The 19,571-nt window shown below is 41.3% G+C and overlaps 1 protein-coding gene across 1 annotated transcript in view; it reads left to right on the top strand.

The window, feature by feature from the left end:
* ORC5 (origin recognition complex subunit 5) overlaps positions 1-19,571 on the top strand; it is a 90,342-nt gene that overhangs the window by 29,084 nt on the left and 41,687 nt on the right. Inside the window, exons 11-12 of the mRNA XM_056846993.1 lie at positions 3,576-3,623; positions 7,033-7,143. Coding sequence (XP_056702971.1) covers positions 3,576-3,623; positions 7,033-7,143 — 159 coding nt within the window. The remainder of the gene's footprint in view (positions 1-3,575; positions 3,624-7,032; positions 7,144-19,571) is intronic.

Here is a 19,571-nt window from a genome sequence, read left to right as displayed (position 1 = left end):
TTCAGGAGGCATCATTCAGAAAAAGTTGCCTCCATCATAGGAGGATGCTTGGCTTGAAGCTTCCCAATCTTTTGTAATTACCTCCCCATCGCAGCCATGTTGTGATTAGCTCTGTCTCTCGTGGCAGCCATTTTGTGGTGGCACCCATTACCCTTTCTCAAAATTCCACTAGCGCCCCCTGACTCAACGAAGTTAGGGATGCAGGCTGTAGAGGGAGAGCTACCATATTTGGCATGGGTCACTTGACCCTCTGTGGTAATGAACTTGAAACCTGTACCATGTTGACTACATCAGCGTTTCCCAAATGGGATTTGTTCTTTCTGTCTGGTAGATAGCGAGAGTTTGTAATGTCTGAGTGCAGTCTCAGTTGGAAAGGGCAGCTTCTTCTGAGAGCTGGTAGTTCTGTCTCTCTCTGCACTGGGAGTGGTTGATTGAACCACTCACAACAAGTGCAAAAACAAAGCAGGTACCAAATGCAGCTGATAGGAGCATGTAAGAACAGTGAGTCACGTGGAAATGCAGTGGGCATTGTGCCCTGTAAGCAGTACTTAAGAGTCATGAGAGGCTGCAAGAACCTGCAAGCTCTACCATTATCCTGCCTTATCTTCACAATGTGTTCAGGCACTGCTCCTTTTGGGTCTTGTCTTCTGCTTTTCTTCCTTGACATCTTTGGCCTAACTCAGAGATAGGCAACCCAAAGCATGTGTGGCGATACATCAGACCATTTTGCTTGCCGTAGCAACTCCCTCACTCCTCCCCCAAATGCAGAGGTGCTGTCTAGCCATGCTGGACCAGACCACAGCTCCTTGGCTTTTTTGAGGACCTGGAACAGTGATGTCATTAACAGTAAGTTCCAGCAACCCCACCCCATTGGTTGGCAGTGCACTTTGCAAGCAAGCCATGTTGCTGCTTTAGTGCACTCAGACGGTCACGGAGGGGTGCAGGCAGGCACACATGTGGAGTGCCACCGCCACACTGAACAACAGAAGCACCGCTGCTGTCCCCCTCGTATGTAGCTGTGGCCTACACAGTCCATATCTCTCCTCCCATTTGTTTCCCATCATCTTCACAGGTAGATGTTGAGTTCTGTTCAGCACTCGTACCAAGAAAGGCTACCTACACAATTTTCTTATTTTCTGATCTTCTTTAAATGGATCAGCTTTTCTTTGTTCAGACTTGTACCTTTCAAAGTGACAGTTTTGCCATAACTCTATCTTTGTGCTTCAAAAGTTATGCACACTAAACTGTCTAGCATTTTATCTTCATTTTTCAGATGTCAGGATGCCACTGCCAACATTATTTGATAAAAAATGTTTTAACACTGTCAGAATTAGTCACTGATATGTATCTATTATATTAACACCCACCAAGGTAACCGTTTGATGGAGCGCAAATCAAAATGAGAAGAAATTCTCCATCTGAGCTGTGGACTGATATTGGTGTATATAGGAGAAATAGTTTAATAGCTTATGGGTAACTATTTTCCGAAATACAAAGTTCTTCATTGCTTTCTGATTTAATTTTGTTTTGCCCCCCAGTTAAGCTTTTTTAATAAACTTACCTTTTCAATGGTATATGCTCTCTGTCTTTTTTTTTTTTTTAAGGTTGCATTGTTTTCTGGTTATACTTCATTGTTTGGTGTTGATTTTTAAATTCATGTTTGAGTAAAAAAGACAGTCATGCTAGGAAAAGTTGAGGGCAGCAGGAAAAGAGGAAGACCCAGCAAGAGATGGATTGACTCAATAAAGGAAGTCACAGCCCTCAGTCTGCAAGATCTGAGCAAGGCTGTCAAAGATAGGACATTTTGGAGGACATTGATTCATAGGGTCACCATGAATCGAAAGCGACTTGATGGCACTTAACACACACACACACACACGTGTGTGTGTGTGTGTGTGTGTGTGTGTAAGGGGGGGACCAGATTCAAGTTCGTACTGTGATACACAGGGAGAGGGGATGATGGATACATGTCAATCCAGTAACCTTTGAGTATGATCTTTGCTTCTGATAGTTCTTGCCTTGTGAAGAACAGAGTGACCTTGAATTATTTTCATTTTCATCCTTGGATGACCCAACGAAGCCTTTTGATTTTGACTGTTTCTCTGTTGAGAGCCAAGGCTGGAAACATCTGATTGTTATGGGATGCTCTTGAAAAAAATTGAGAGAAGGTTTTGTCAAGAGAGAAGCCATCTTAAAGGAATTTCCCAGCTTAGTTCACTGTCCCCTGCCTCTCTGCAGGTATTAGCTACCCTGACACTGGCAGTTACTCCTCAAGGACATCTCAGGCCTGTTAATTATCTCATACGATTCAGCTGTGAATCTGGTAGGGGATGGGGAACTCTCACCCTGGAAAGTTCCATGGATACTGCCCAATGATTGGTTGAGGAGGTCAGAAGGTTATGGTCAGCAATTTTCTATAAACATAGCTAGAGAGAAGAATTCTTATCCCTTTACTCTTTCTGTTCTACTCCTCCTTGCTGCCAAGAAGATATTTGTATTATGCTCTGGAAACTCTTTGCCTTAAGAACTAACGGCACTGTGTTAGGACTCCAGTAAGTAAGATACCTAGTCAACTTTGTTAGAATAGGATAGAAGAACGTGGATTACAGTGTTTTGTATATACACAAACTCACATTTTTGTAAATAAACTTTAAAAATATGTCTGTCTTGAACATGGCCTTTTAATATTTGAACAAACATTCAATCAAGTACAGTTATCATTTTTGAAGTGAGGTTTAAGCAGGAATAATCCAGAGAACAGAGCTGTTTCAGAGCAGACTTGATTGCTTGCAACTGCATCTCCTTGGAAGGGCTCTATGCCACCCTCCCACTGTGCCATTTTCTTGAAGTGAAACAGCCTGGGGTAACTGCTTTTTCTCCTGTTGGGGAAACTTAGCCATCAGAATATGTGTTTCCCCAAGAGAGCAAATGGCATATCCTCAGGGCTGTTTCAAGTCAGAAAAAGGGTATGGGGGGCAGGGAGGCTTAAGCCCCCTCTCCTCACATGCGATGGTGCCAGTTCCAAGGCAGAGAATTCCAGAGCACGTCTTTATAACTTATGAATTAGTCCTTCATTTCAGAAGGCAAGTTTGGGCTACTAAAGGCTTATGGTATGGTAAAGCTGGTTTTATATGGTAAAGGTGGTTTTAGAGTAACTTGATGTAGGGGGAGGTACATGGCATCATGCCAAGATTGTGTAGTGGGTAGCATCTTGAACTAGGATTTGGGAGACCCAGATTTATATCTTCACTGTTCCATTGAAGGTTGTTGAGTGACCTTGGGCTAGTCACCTCACAGGGTGGTTGTGAGGAAAAAATGGAGGGGAGGAGAACATGTAAGCTGCTATAGGTCTCCAATGGGGAGAAAAGCAGCCTATAAATGAAGTAAGTAAGTAGTAATAATAATAATACTATTGTGACAGTAGGTATTCTATGAGGTCCATGAGGTCCATATGGGGCAGAAAGACTCTACCTTACCTTGCAGATACATGAGATACTCTGTCTGTTTTCTCTCTCTCTAAATTGTATACCACTGTTAGCATTGCACAACTGATTGCTGCTTCTTTTCATCCACAGCATCGTGGAACTATTAGGAAGAAAAAAGTTCAGAAGAAACAAGAAAAGGTATTTGGCTCACTATTCCTGAAATATGGGTTAATTCTCTCTGTTCTGGTCTGTAATTAAAAACATAGCATCAAGAAAATATAGCTGGGTTCCAAACATGTGAAAGGCATGTGGGATACGTTTTGTTGTTTTTACACAAGGAACTTCCGCGATCAAAGAGGCAACTCCTTTTTAGTTTGGCAGTGGCTTGCCTCTTCAGCATGGGAAAGGGCTAAGCTGTAATCTTCCCAAACAAAATTCTGGTTCTTCCCCGTGCATCCAGTATTCTAGTGGAGAGGTGTTGAACTTTTGTGTCCCACATGTCTCTCTTCACCCCCTTACTGATGGAAGGATTATAAATGTGTAAAATAAGAAAATTTGTGCATATCTGATTTTTTTTACATAGCTTATGCTGCTTGTAGAATTTATCTGCATTGATAGCCTACAAAATTCAAGATGTGTTTCTAGTTCTATTAACTAAAATTGCAATAGTGTTTTTAACCTTTAATATTGAAGGCTGAAGTGTCATATGGATTACAAGCAAAGTAGAAATGTTGAGTTTATGGAGACAGATCTCCTTCCAAAAATGATTTCGAAGTATGCTTTCCCTTCTGAAATCTTAATTTGAGTCCAGGCTGTGTTGCCAGAAAAAATTAATCAGTGCATACTGCAAAAAAGGAACACTGACATGAAATACTGGCTTACGTGAGAAACTAATATTCCCATGTATAAAATCTGGTACTTGGTAAATTAAATCCCCGCAACTAATAATGGGCAGCTGTTCCCCCCCATGCAAATCCATGCAGTTGAATGGGCTGCTTCTACATCTATAGGGTTCTGCAAATCTAGGAGAATGCCCCAGTTTGCCAAAAAATTAGTTTGGGGTATACTCCCTGACCTGGATGGCCCAGGCTAGCCTGATCTCATCAGATCTCAGAAGCTAAGCAGGGTCGGCCCTGGTTAGTATTTGGATGGGAGACCACCAAGGAATACCAGGGTTGCTGTGCAGAGGAAGGCACTGGCAAACCACCTCTGTTAGTCTCTTGCCATGAAAACCCCAAAAGGGGTCGCCATAAGTCGGCTGCGACTTGATGGCACTTCACACACACACACACATACTCCCCCAAGTTAATAGTGATACTTGTGTATATGCAGACCCCACAAAAACCAAAGCGTCAAAATGTGGGCAGCATTTGGAGTTTTGTGGCAACCCAAAATTGCATGGGAAAAGTGTCTGTAGCAAGGATAACGAAGAGGAGCCAGCGGCAGACCCTTGGAGGGGAAGGTGGGGGCAAGGTGGCCAGAGCTGGAGGGAGGTCAGCCAGAGCTGGCAGTGAAGGCCGTGGAACCCATAGCCAGTGAGATGAGGGACCAGGAAGAAAATGAGATTTCCCCTTTCCCAATAGTTCCCGTGTGTCCCCCTTTGAAAAACTGTAGTAGTAGAACAGCCACACAAACTTCTAAGTGGTAACTACTGATTTTTTTAACCTCACATATAAAATTAATTTATCTTGCTAACCTTGTTGATTTTTTTTTAAAAAATAAGACTTTTGGACACTTCCCCAAAAGTTTTCTTGTTGAACTGAAATATGCAAAGGACCCAAAACCTGTGTATATTTTAAACTGCAACAGCAGATACCACAAAAGTATCGTGCAACTTTAATTTCTCAAATGTGATTATCAGACTCCTCACTTTGTACATTCATTGCAGTCCATGTACTTATTGAGCCCTCTAGCCACAGAAGCAGAGCATTGGGCTTCAGTCCTGCCAGGGCCTTGAGGCATGAACAGGGGCGCATATGTAGCAGGGCTCCTCCCCTGCCCCCCCTCCTCATCACTCACCTCTGGCAAGTAGCTCCCTGTGCTTTTGCAAGGCTTATGTGAAAGTCCCTACATTTAAAAAAGCAGTTTGTTTGCTCTAATTTGGAGTCGGCCAAAAGCTCTTCTGAACTCACAGCACTTTCTGGATCCCAGCCTTGGCTTCCATTGTGGAATTCATGCCCAATCACCACTGCCATCAGCCACAACACTGTACATTTTTGCACTCTTCAGTAATGCCTTGCAATACCACAATTCCAGCAAAAATTCAGAACGTAGTTACACTTTTCTCTATCTATTCCTAAATCATGTTCCTTGATTAATGACAGCTTGTAGATTTCTAGCTTATTTCAGTACTGTACATGGCCACGTGGTTTTATTTCTGTATTCTGCGGTCCTGTTCCAAGGAAGGCTTCAATAATATTAAGAACAATTAATTACCAAGCCTGTGAGTATACGTGGCGCCCTTATTGAAAAGAGGAAGAGTGGAAAAGTTGCTACTAGGTTCTCCCTCTCCGCTTTGTGACTTCATGAGAGAAGAGATAAGCCTAGGGCAGTGAAATACTTTTCGACAAAAGACTGAATTACCATTTATACTAGAATAAAGATGTTAAGAATCATACATTCATTGGCTTTTTTCCCTTAGCACAATGCAGTCCAAATTGCAGATTCTCTTCCCCTACAAGTTTGGCTAGCTTACTAGTGACTTTTAAACTTATTACTTAAATAGGGTAATATAGAGATAATGACTGTGTCAGTAGGAAAGAGAATTGGCTTGGATGCTATCTAGCATGAGCAGAACCACACTTTTCCCTTCCCATTGAAGCCCATTGTTCCTGGGGTCAGTGTATCCCCAGGAACTGTATGGGCACCCAAGTGGGAGGGGGAAAGTGGTGAAAACCGCTCTGTTCAATGAGTGGATGTGTTTTCCATGAGTGAAAAGGATCCAAGGCCATGCTTCTAATTGCTTTTGATAACTCTGCCTGTAAAACGTTCTTCATTTAATTTTGTTAAATTAAAATTTGAAGCTGCAGGAGTGTTTACTTCTGTCTCAAGGAATATGTGTCCTTCCTCCTGAATTATTTGTGTATGAAAGGGTGCTCTTTTTTCCTTGGTATCTGTGCCCATTATAGAGATGGCACTGTTGTTGGAAACACTCCTATTTCAGTTACTTCTGCTGAATGGAGTGTAATCATCAAAGTTGAAGGGAGAAAATGATGAAAGAGAATCTTGGGCTACCTTTCCATGGGGTTTAATTGATCATTATCCACTTGATATGGAAAAAGTAGGAAATGAATGTGTGTGAATTGTACTGGCAAAAGGACCATTATTGCTAAACCCTATAAAATCACTACTGTTTGTCATTGCTTATTTTCAGTAATTCCTGAGGTAGATATCAAAAATATAAATGACCTCTCCATCCTTTTGGGGATGTTCAAAGAACTGTGAACAGCCTTGTGTTTGAACTACCCTTATGGAATAAAAGGTAAATTAAAGGAAGGAACAATGTGGTAAACAACCAAACAGAAACTAAAAGGAGCTGATTGTGTTTCACATAAAGTAGTAGAAGCTTTTAAAAAGGACATTAAAAATATATATTGCCTTTTTATAGACCAGCAATCACCTTCTTGGGCCAAAGGCATTTCCCCTGGACAGGTTGCTAGCAATATTACACAGCATTATTGACAGCAGAGTGGCTCCAACTGCAAATATATTTTCCCAGGTGAGCTAAATTCTCTTTTTGCTATTTAGGTTCTTAACATAAATTTCAAACGTCTGTGTTAGTAGGTTTCTCTACGAAATAATCACAAACTTGGATTGTCCTTAGCTTTTGTGCCCTGATTAACCATTTGCAAAGTTCTTTCAGGTATGCAAAGAGAAATTGAATATGTGTCAGCAGTTTCAACTTCAAGGGTTCATCCATATTGTGTGTTTTGCCCCCTTTAACAGCCAGCCTTGAGTTCCAAGTGGGAACAAACACTTTCTTCTGGGATGTTATAAGTACTAATTTTAGCTACAACTGCAGTATTGAAGTGTAAAATCTGGGTCTGTGCTGAGTTCTTTTATAAACTATTAATTCCTTAAAGATAGTTGCCATGATATAGCAAGCTGAAGCGCAAGTGGTCAGGTAATGTTTTTGTTTAATCCTTAGGCATTAAATCACCTTTTAAACAGTCTCAAATGTAAAATGCAATTTGTGCATGATTTTTGGAGGGGTGTGTGCATATTTGTGAGATGAAGTCCTGCCCATTTCCTGGAAGCTTCCTGAAAGCTACCCTTTAACCCTGTTCGGAATGTTCACTGAACCAGTAACAGAAAATCAGTGGGAGGAGAATTGGGGGCAAAAGCAGATAAAAAACTTCATTTTCATGGCTTCTGTGCAGTCCTACATGGGGACCATGCATGCATAGGCGAGCTGAGGAAATTAAGTTTCTCAAGATTTCTAGCTCTTTCTAAGGCTGTTGGATCACTCTACCTCCCCTCTGGCACATGCTGGAGTTTTCCATCCAAACTAGTATGTGACAGAGGCAGGGAGAGCCCTCCTTCCTCCCTCATTCGCCATTGTGGAGATAAGAACCTCTCTGTCTAGCTCTTATATTTACCCCAAGAAAAAAATTGATGATAGAAAACTTTTTATTTAGTCAGGAATGGCTTTGTTTAAGATGTGTGGGGAGTGTGGGACAAAAATGGCCCAGTCTGACAACCATGAGCATCATCTCACTTGTTTGGGTGAGTCCCATAACATTGAGGACTGTCCCATATGCCGTCAGTTCACCTCCAGTGGGTTTTTAGTTAACCGAAGGAGGCTGAGGTTGCAAATAAAATTCCAAAATATACTACCCCAATATTTATTTGTATATATATCACCCAAATTTATAACAGGGGAAAGGAAGAAAGACACTGCTCAGTTTATGGGGGAAAGCTGTTTTTAATGGAATCCCAAGCCCCATCCTCTGACTCCCTTCAGTTTTAGCCCCTGCCCCCCCCCCCCTGTTGCTACAGGGTGCTGTACAAATTATTCACATAAAACATATTCCATTATGAGAAAAGCAGGAAGGCACATTTCTTTGTAGCAGTAACCGTCTTCCCTTTTATTATCACTATACTTGTGACAAGTGGGATCAAGAAAGGGAAATATCTCCCAGGACTGGACTCACCAAAGGAAGAGATGTTAACTGAGATACGTGATAGATGGTACAGGGATATACTTTAGAATTTTAAACAAGGGTGTAGTCATTTAAATCTGGGCTCTTTAAATGTGTGATTAAAATAATGAAAAGGCTAATTTAAATAATTGATCAACATTTTCCATTGTTTATTGAGATGCTTTCTGAAGTATACTATGTTGTTATAACTGTAAAAACATACTGATTTCCAGGTGTCATATCTGCTTTTGCCTGAGCCTTTTCCTTTGTTATTTCCTCAGCTGGCCTGTGCATTCATGGTCCCCATGTAGGACTGCACAGAAATCCTGCCTCACTCCCACCCCAATTGTATAGACAGATTCTTGGAGGGAGAGGTATATTGGTGGCTACTAGCCATGGTGACTGAAGGGAACCTTCAAGGTTTACTGCCTCTGAATCCCAGTGTCAGGAGGCAACATGAGGGGAAGGCCTCGGCCTCTAGGACCTCCAAAGGAACTGGTTTGCCACTATGAGACAGGATGCTGGACTAGATGAACTACTAGTCTGATCCAGCAGGGCTCTTCTGATGTTCTTATAATGCAAATAATCTCAGAAGCAAGGTCAGGGAGTAGTTACTGTGTTGATTAGGAGTAAAAGGTCATGTTATGTTATGTTATGTTATAGCTAAAAATGGCAGGGGGAAGTCTGTTTTTGTTTAAATTAGGTTACCCCTGTATTAGACTAAAAACATCTTGACCCTCCAAATGGAAAGGCCAAGGACTGGTGGCACCAGAGTATCCCTTCCTTGATAGCACAGTGTGTCTTATATGTACCACAACCATGATTTGCAGAGGGACTGAGTACAAAAAGCATAGGCAAGTCTTTTCTGTGCAAATGGGGCAACTGTTTCACTCCTACCAAGCAGATATTCTTATTCAATGATACTGACTCCCCCTTCATCCTCCCTTAATATACTGAATATGTGGGAAGTCATTCAGTCTCTCACTTTCTGTTCTTTCTGTGTGGTGGGCTGGAAACACTATTTCTCTGTCTCCCCCGCCCACACACACACATACACACACACACAATTCTGCGTGTTAGTCTATAAAAAATTATCAGGCTCACACACAAAGGCATGGATTCTGCCTAGGCTTTTACAGATGCATTGGGGGATAGGCAGTGTTAGCAGGAGGGATTGGTGAAAATCCTGAGGAGATAATAGGTGAGACCCCACCTCTACACCCCTTCAACTTTCCCTGTCCGTACGGTCTTTTAACCCTTGTATCCACTTAGGAACTCTGATTGTCTGACATCTGCTCTCCGCTGATTTCAGGAATTGACTAGATAATTAGCAATTGTCCTAATTTGCTAAATATAACATTCCCTTGGCCTTCTCAGCAAGAGAGGACTTCTTTTCCTAAATGAGTAGCCTTAACTTCACAAATGTTCTTTACAGAAGCTCTGCTACTTGATACTTGGACTTGGCTTTTTTGTATGTTCAAAAACAAAATAACAGGCTAATAGCAATTAAGTGAATTTTCGCTAGGTGGCAGCATAACCTAGTGAATATAAGCAAGGTTGCAGGGACCAGCAAAGCTTGGTGACAGCAAAGCTTGGCTTTCCCCTTAAATAGAGCCCACACACCTAAGCATACTGAAAGCCACTTCCCATGCAGTATTCAACTGCTGTGTGCATAAGTCTTATAGAGAGCTGCCATCCTTTCAGTAAGATGGTTTATCTGCCAATTATTCTTGGGCAAGGATCAGATGGTGCCCAGTTTACCTTTTAAAAGCAAGGACTGCAGAGAATGTGGCATTCCCACATCCATGCTTTTCGCAATCTGCTGTTTCAACTGTGGCTGTTCCTGAGGAAAGCTGGCTGCTATTGTGTGTCCTTGGTATCATCCAGTTTGGCCTATTGTAGCCTGCTCTGAGTGGGGCAGCCTTTGATGATGGTCCAGAAACTTCAGTTGGTTGACTACATGCCAGCCAGAATGCTAACTGGGGCTTGCTGCAGTGAAGATGAGACACCAATTCCACACTACAATGAGTTCCACTTTGTTTCCTGGCCCAGCACGAAGTGCTAGTTTTAATCTTTAAAGCCACAAATGGTTAGGTCCCAAAGAACCTGAAGGACTGCCTCCCTCCACCTATATTTGCCTGTGGGCCAAAAATCCTCTGAGAATGTGCTTCTTTGGAAACCTACTTTGTCTGAGGTATGTCCTCTATATTCTCAAACTTCCTTCCCTAGGAATTGGCTTTATCCCCCAATCAGTACTGGGCTTCCAACATGTAATGCTGCTTTTTTCAGAAGGCCTTTGTGTTAATTAAACTTTTATCCTGGTTTTAGTCTGTTTTAAAATGTTAACATCTTAATATATTTTGACTTTTATTTTTTATATTTTTTTAGTGTAAGCTGCTTTGGGCACACAAATAAGCATGCCTCTTGGCTTTTCCTGCCTTTGGAGTAATTCTCCTTAGGAATGTGCTGTTAGATATAGCTCTTAAATGTGTTCAAAGTGACTTCTAAACGTATATGGTGTTGACATCAATTGTATAAGATGGTAAAAACTGAAAATGCGTGTAACCTCATAGTGCAGCTACACAGAAGATAAGAAGCATTTTCTGGCATTTGATCAAAACTTGTCATATTAATTTTGTTATCGATTTAATAGAGTTACTGTGGTTTTTACTCAGAATGGTTGCTTAACTCAGGCTTACAGTATTTTGCTGTGCTATTCCAAATAATGATTGATTTTGTTGTAGCCACTTTCTGTCAAGTGGTGGGGATGAAAATTGTGATCATGAGTAAAAATTTCCTTTTCCTAACAGCTTAATGTACCCCTTTCCAATATATGGTGATATGTAGCTCAGTAGTAAAGCATACTCCTTGTAAGTAGGAGGTCCCAGATTTAATCTCTGGCATATTTCCAGTTAAAATACCTTATGTTGGATGTTGGGAAAGACCTTTTGCAGTCTGAGATCCTTCTAGATGGAAGTCTTGATGCTGTATACAAGCTGTATACAACCATACATAGTGTGGTTGAAATCAGTTTCAGGTAGGTAGCTGTGTTAGTCTGTAGTAGTACAACAAATTCAAGTCCGCTAGCACCTTAAACATCAACTTATTTTCCAGGGTACAAGTTTTCATGAGTCAAAGCTGACTCATCTGATGAAGTGAGCTGTGCCTTACAAAAGTGTATACCAAATTTTGTTGGTCTGTAAGGTGCTACGGGACTCAAATATTGTTGAAATCAGTATTACCATATATACAGTAGATGGCAGCCTTGTCAAAGAATGCTCAATTTCTGTTGCAGTTTAGGAATATTCTTTAATTACACCAAATTGGGAGGAGTAGTGAATACCCTGGAAGTGACAGAATCCAACAAGATATGAACATACTGGGACAGTGGGGAGGATGTGAACAAGATGCAATTCAGCAAGGCTAAGTGCTGAATTCTACATCTGGTTGACAAAAATGAGAAGCATGCATACTGGATGGATACACTTCTGGGTAGCAGTGTGATTGAACAAGGTCTTGGGGTAGGCGTGGACTGTAAGCTAAATATGAACAGTCAGTGTGATGGAGTGGCAAAAAAGGCTAATGCGGTCCTGGGGTGTATCAACAGGGGCATAACATTCAAATCGCAAGTTGTCATAGTTCTGGTGTAAACCACATTGGTCAGGCCACACCTGGAGTATTGTGTGCAGTTCTGGAGGCCTCACTTCAAAAAGGATGTGGACAGAATAGAATGGGTGTGGAGGAGAGTGACAAGGATGATCAGGAACCTGGAGACCAAGCCCTATGAGGAAAGGCTGACGGACTTGGGAATGTTCAGTCTGGAAAAGAGGTTGATGGAGCACATGATTGTTCTCTTTAAGTATTTGAAGGGCCGTCACTTAGAGGAGGGCAGGGAACTGTTCTTGCTGGCAATAGAGGATAGATGGCCTTTATGGCTCCTTCCAACTCTATGATTCTGTCCCCTTCACACATAAGGCTGTATGGGGAGGGGGACCCCATTTTCAAGTATATGTGTGTGAATACTGCCCAATGCGTGGGTCTTCCAACCCAGTTGCCCTGCAGACATGAAGGATGGCAAGCAGTATTTGGATGACAAAGGCATATATGAACACATTGAATCCAATCATCAATTCATTAAGGTCAGTATTGTCTACTCAGACTGGCAGCAGCTCTCCAGCGTCTCAAAGAGAGATCTTTCACATTATCTACTGCCTTTAAAAAAAAATGGAGATACCAGGGAGGGAATCTCAGGCAAACCAGAGGCTCTTCTACTGATCACAGCTCTTCCCTGCAACACTACCCATGCAGTCACTCTATGATACGGCTTTGTGGGCTAGCACTTTAGGGAAGTGGTTCCTGGATGAATGGATTGTGGGAGGTGATGTTCTGCCAAGGCAGGGGTTCTTTTGGATTTGGAGGCAATAAATACACCGGTAGGTGAAGGAAAAGCAATGCTTTATTTACAAAACAAAGCATTCAGCAGGCACACAAAATAGTATTTATACCTTACAAGAGCTTATCTCCCCTTCAGCTGCTAGGAGCTCCGAGTACAGCAGCGAGAGAGACCCCGGGTTGTCAGTCAGTTTACACAGCATCCGGATCCTGATCTGTGTTGAAGCTCCCCCTTCCAGGTTTTCGACCTTGGGTTTTTATCACTCAGGCCAGATACCTTAATAGGTTGATTCAGTGCACCTGGCTCACAACCCGTCATTCCTGATCATGCTTATCACCTAACTCTTGAGCTAACGTAATGGTAAACAACTTAGAAGCCTAATCAATCTAAGATTACACCTGGTACACAGTGCTCCCGTCTCGTAAGGAGGAAAGAAAACAAACTATGCTTAATAGATCAGCATTCTTTACAGACGGGTAAGGGGAAATGAGACATGTCAAACTGAACTCCTCGCAATACAGTAACCTTCCTCATGTTTCCAATACAGGTGATGCATGAGAAAGAGTGTGTTTGTGTGAGAGAGAGAAAAATAGTATGTGATTGTGCTGCCTTCAGTCAACTCAGTCCCTTAGATAGAGCCAAGTGACCCCAGTTGCCAACCCAAATGGACAGGGATAACCCCAGTTCCTTGGAGAGAGGGTGGGATAAAAATCAAATAAAATGTTAGTGGAGGAAGAGCTAGGCAAAATGAAAAGTCCCTTCTCCAGACTCACATATGTGTTATCTTTTCACTTTTAGAAGGGGAGGTGTGCAAATGAAAGGAAGGAGAGGTGAGACTTGGTCTCCCCAAGATTTTGTTTTGGGGGGTGGGAGCAGGTTCATGCCTGCCTTGCCTGTGCATGCTTCAGTTCTGTTCTGCCATTCCTTAGAGGAGGGAGGGCCACACATTGTGATTTCACAGAGTTACTGGTACCTAGTTATTCCTTACTGACAAGCAGTCACCTTCAGTTTTGCCTCCATTTACTGAGGAAAGGAAGCAAAGAAGAACTAGTGAGGTGTGGTAGTGGTTAGAATGGGAAACCAGCTCCTGAATTGTGGGGAGTACTCACTGTCCCTCTCAAGCTTCTTCCTCAAAGTGATCCTACAGCATAGCCAGTTCTTTACCAGGGCCATTCAAATGACTTAAGCTCTACATGTTGAAACAGTTTTGATCAGAAGTACTGTTTTTTGTTAGTAACAATAGGGTAACATGATTTCATGTGGCTTTGGAAGCTCTTGCGGAGGTGCAATTAAGGATTGTATATGAATCTATTCTCACCATACATTCTCAAGAAGCACAGGCTTCCTGTTAGGTTGGAAGTTTATTAAATTCCAGCTGAATAAAGATAATGACTAGGAAAGGGTGAATGTAAATTCCAGGAAATATCCTTGATAATGTTTTGATTCTCTCATATCTCTGCTGCATTTCTCTCCAGGCAGAAACTCTGCTCATTAGCTTTTACTTTTCTTCTTGAAATGAGCTTCTTTTATAGTAGATAATAAGTAGACTAGCAAAATTTCAGTTCATTGTTAGTTTTGAGCTCTTGTTGACATTTTATTAAACTTTTGAGCTATAATTTATCTAGATGCAGTCATTTACCATTAGTCTTCTCAGGGCTTCAGTAAAAGGACATTGTTCTAGAGAGTAAAACGTTAATTTATCTATCTTAATATGAGTCAGGGTTTACTATGATTACTAAAATGCATTTCACAGATCCTTTGGAATGAAATCAATTTAGTTAGGAATGTAATTTAACATTTCCTGTTTGTTTTTTTGTTTTTTAATTGTCCCTCTTTTGCATTTTTTTTTCATCCTCTGCCTTAAATGCTAATAATGTTTCATGGAAATTAATTAACCTTCCTCTTGCATCTCTCAGTGTGACTACACTACCTGGTTTTATACTGCCGCAAGTAAACAAAAGCTTGTAGACTGTCAGTGTAAATCTATGAGAGGCTCTTCTCCAAAGTCAAGCATAAAGAGGCATTTTAATTCTTCCATGCCAAAATTCCATCCTTGTGTAGCTTGCTCTGTGCTGAAACGCTGGCATTTATTATGAGGTACACATCATGTGTCCTGATCTCTTCAGATCTCGGAAGTTAAATAGGCTCAGCCTTGGTTAATATTTGGATGGGAGACCACCAAGGAATACTAAGGTCATGATGCAGAGGCAGGCAATAGCAAACTACCTCTTTTGACTTGAAAACCCCACCAGGTCACCATAAGTCAAATGTGATTTGATAGCAAAAAAAAAAAAAAAAAAGTCATGTTCCATGTATTGATTGTGATATGCAGAAATGTCCCATGTTGAGATTTTTCTAATAATTAATGTGTATCGGGTCCTTACCTGGATGGCCTAGGCTAGCCTGATCTCAGGTTGACCCTGATTATTACTTAGATGGGAGACCACCGAGGAAGTCCAGGGTCGTGATGTGGAGGTAGGCAATGGCAAACCACCTCTGATGGTCTCTTACCTTGACAAACCCTACCGGGGGTGGGGGGGGGACACACCATAAATTGGCTGTGACTTGACGGCATTTTACACACACAGTGTGTATTGAACTTTGGGTGTGTCAACTTTCTGCTTTCTCGGTGGCCTGGAAATACCTTAATAGATAGGAGGTAGATTTTGAGGAGGCAGTGTACAATGAAGATGTCGCTGGGGATGAGGGCGGGTTATACATTTGAAAAATTAATTAATTAATTAATTGACAAAAATACTAGCTGTTAATTTCTTGTTTTTTTTCTTAAGTGCTGTTAGTGTTATTCCTGTAGCATCTTCCTGTTCAGATATTTTCTAGCTCTGTTTTTGATGTATTTGCAGCACTGGCTTGTGTATGGGTTAATCTCTCTCATTCTGTGCACCAAGAACAAGCAGCTGGGTTTCCAAAGGATTATCACAACCCTTAGTCATGAACATGAGTGCACCATCTAATTACCAGTTCAGCAGTATCTTGGGCTTGCCTCTCTTGCTCATGGCAGGAAGGGTTTCTCAGTGAGGCCAAGTGTTGGACATCATGGAAACTTGGCCATGAGGTATAACTTAAGCCTTTGATTTGATTAAGAATACATTTTTCATATTTATAGCTGTATTTCTTAGACTGATAAACTGAATGCTAATCTGATGTGACTCAGTCAAAATAATGAGTGATATTTTCACTGTGCTTCCAGCTGGAGAGTGCCAAAGGGACTGAGTCTGAATAACAACCAAAACGTCCTCCTTCGAAAGCCCAAACAATGTGACAGATTATTCCCCCGTCATGTTTTTTTCTCTTCTGTCTCAAATAGATTGGACCTGGCAAGCTCCAGTTGTAATGTTCTTAATTATTGCCCTAAGTTTGTAGGCTGATTAAACACAGTGAGTGTGTGTGAGAGAGAGAGAGGTTTCATTCTCTCTGCAGTTTCAGACCAAAGGGCTTGATGGTTTTAGATAAACTGTTGCTTTCAAAAGAAGGCCTATGTTTTGGGGGTTTCTGTCCCATTTTCCTATGGCAAGAGTCTGTGGAGTCTTCTGTGTAGATTGGGAAGGAACACGGCTTCTCTCCTGAAGGAATAGGTCAGCTGTGATGCTGTTTGAGACTCACATTCTTCTCCCAGTCTCGGTCATGACTGTAATAATACTTGTTTGTTTTTTACTGGTGTGGCAAATTACATCTCAATTTGATTGCTATTTCTTGGTAAAGTTCTTCTGAACTTTAGGGAAGAACGTGTGTTTTCCCTGTCATTTTCATGGGACTTGAAGGAAGAACTTTTAAGGGGGGCTGTGCCCTCTATAATTGTTTGCCTGCTTGCTTCGTTTTTTAAACGAGGCGTCGTCCAGAGGAATGGCTTGCCTCTCAGTCACTGTTCTGAAAAGTATAGGGCGAACTGATTGTCTGAGGGACTTTTTTCTCCTTCAGTGTTGACACTGTTCATATAATTGTTGGGCAGTTTCATCCATTTGAATGATTTTATTAGAGCAGACATGGGCACGCTCTTAATTGTGCAAGTGCTGTACGGGTTCTTGCCTTTCTCTGAAACGAGGGCATTTCATGGAAGTCTCTCCATGGCTTTGACAGCTGCTCATATAATCCACCTCCTCGGCTGGCCAGAACGAGGCGGCACCACCTTGCTCAGTCTAAGTGTACCATGTACTTAAGGGAAGAAATGAGTGACAAAAAAACTTTTGAAAACCCCTACTTTTCTTGTTTCTTTAAAAACTTTCACTCATGACAAATATGGCAAAAACATTCAATGGAAAGTGGGAATGGTGCAGAAAACACAGCATGGTCGCTTTGGTTAGCACTTCAGCATGAAATGTGGCACTTTGAGGGAACCTGCTGTTGCACTCAAGAAAATGAGCGGGCTGTACTTTTTATAGCAAATTACTGATTTAGCAACGTCAAGGCTTGCCATTGGTGTGAATAAAAAAAAAAAGGAAAGCAAAAGAAGCACCCTCATATTTTCCATTAAACTGTTATTTATGTGTTTATCTTACAAATGAAGGGTGATAGGACACAATCACTAATAAGTCATGCTAATTTTAACTGATTTAAAACATATTTTTCTTCTGGAAGTAGAAATCATTTTTGGTCTTCATTTTGTGGATGAATCTGATTGTATTGGGTTCATTGTATTGTTCTAAAATATTGTGTATTTATGGCTTGTTCTGTTCAATATGTTAGTGTTGCTGCCTTGTATCTATTTTCTAAATCATTACCATGTGTGATAATGTGTGTTTTTTCTGAAGGTTTGAGTAGAAATTTAAAGTGTTATTATGATTAGTTGATTTCTATGCTGCCGTTTTTTTCAAAGGAACACCTAGAGCAGTGTACAATGAATAAATAGATGACAGTTTTCCATAAATAAAACAATAAAAACAAATCAGTAATTAACTGAAATACTAAAAGTGGCTAGCATGCTAAGTAGTTATAGATTCAATGCATAAAGTACAAATATTTCAAATTACTTCCCTTGAGAAAAGCATCCTCAAGAATGTTTTTATTCATTCATTTATTTATTTGATTTGTATCCCACTCTTATTTATTTGATTGTATCCCTCTCTTCCCAATGAAGTTAGGCTCAGAGCGGCTTTTGAGGATATGTAAGATAATGTTTAGGAACCCCGTGACGCAGAGTGGTAATCTGCAGTACTGCAGTCCAAGCTCTGCTCACGACCTGAGTTCGATCCCGATGGAAGTTGGTTTCAGGTAGTCGGCTCAAGGTTGACTCAGCCTTCCATCCTTCTGAGGTTGGTAAAATGAGTACCCAGCTTGCTGGGGGTAAAGGGAAGATGACTGGGGAAGGCACTGGCAAACCACCCCGTAAACAAAGTCTGCCTAGTAAATGCCGGGATGTGACATCACCCCATGGGTCAGGAATGACCCGGTGCTTGCACAGGGGATCTTTACCTTTAAGATAATGTTTAGATAGTATTTGGTTTTATGAAAGAACAGGATGCATTTTATTAATTATGGAGGAATATAGTTTTTAAAAAGCCAAGTAATATGGAGGAATAATTAGAGAAATGGTTACATCAAAGCTTAAATACCTACGTAGTCACAATCCTTGACTGGCGCTAATAACATGCTGGTTTATGCTTTGTATTTTTTCTTTGTATACTAAACTCATATGAAATCTGGGAGCTATAGCATGGAGTCCACAGCAAGAAGCCTTTTATACCAAGTATGAGTGTGGGTAGTGAGGATATGTTTTAAAGGGCTGACAGTGTAAAAACAGGTATCTGAACAGGTAACCTAGACAGAAGTGCTGTGATACAATTTATAATTTAGAGACATCCCCTTATGTTTTACAGTGTTAAGGAGTAGGTATTTTATGGACTTGCCCTAAGATCACCTAACCTTCTAGAACAGGAGTCCCCAATGTTTTTGAGCCTGTGGGCACTTTTGAAATTCTGGCTCATACTGGTGGGCACAACCACAAAATTGCCCCTGCAGGAGGTAGAACTGACCATAAAACATCAGGGAATGAGGTTATGCATAAATCTAATAACTCTTCAACATTTCAGGCAGAAATCCTGCCTTACAAGATTTCTTTTAAAATGAACATATTGTTTAAAAATATTTTCTTGCATACACACAGCTTACCTTCAGTCTAACAGTGAAGATCCTTGTGTTGTGGTGGCAGCTGCTGCTGAGGCAGTGTGTTGTTTTTTTTTAATTTGCACAGCCAATTAGAAGCCCTGTTAGGCAAAAACCCCACCTGGCCCCATCCACTTTCTTAAAACACTTGGCAGTCACCAGGAAAAGTGTCAGCAGGTGCCATGGTGCCCACGGGTGCCAGGTTGGGGATTCCTGTTCTTGAACAAGGCTTAGAGGGCTGCAGAAGATGATTTACAGTGAAATCCTGACCAGAGTTACACTCTTCTGAGTTCATTTAAGTCAGTGGGCTTAGAAAGGTGCAATTCTAGTTAGGATTGCACTGTTAGTTGCTCTCTATAGTAAAATTGTCTTAGCCATTCTTCTTCATATGAGAGCCAGTGTGGTGTAGTGGTTAAGAGTGGTGGTTTGGGGCAGTGGACTCTGATCTGGAGAGCCAGGTTTGATTCCCCACTCCTCCACATGAGCGGTGGAGGT

Source organism: Euleptes europaea, chromosome 3, assembly GCF_029931775.1.
Source record: "Euleptes europaea isolate rEulEur1 chromosome 3, rEulEur1.hap1, whole genome shotgun sequence".
NCBI lineage: Eukaryota > Metazoa > Chordata > Lepidosauria > Squamata > Sphaerodactylidae > Euleptes > Euleptes europaea.
This window is presented reverse-complemented; position numbering and strand designations above follow the sequence as displayed.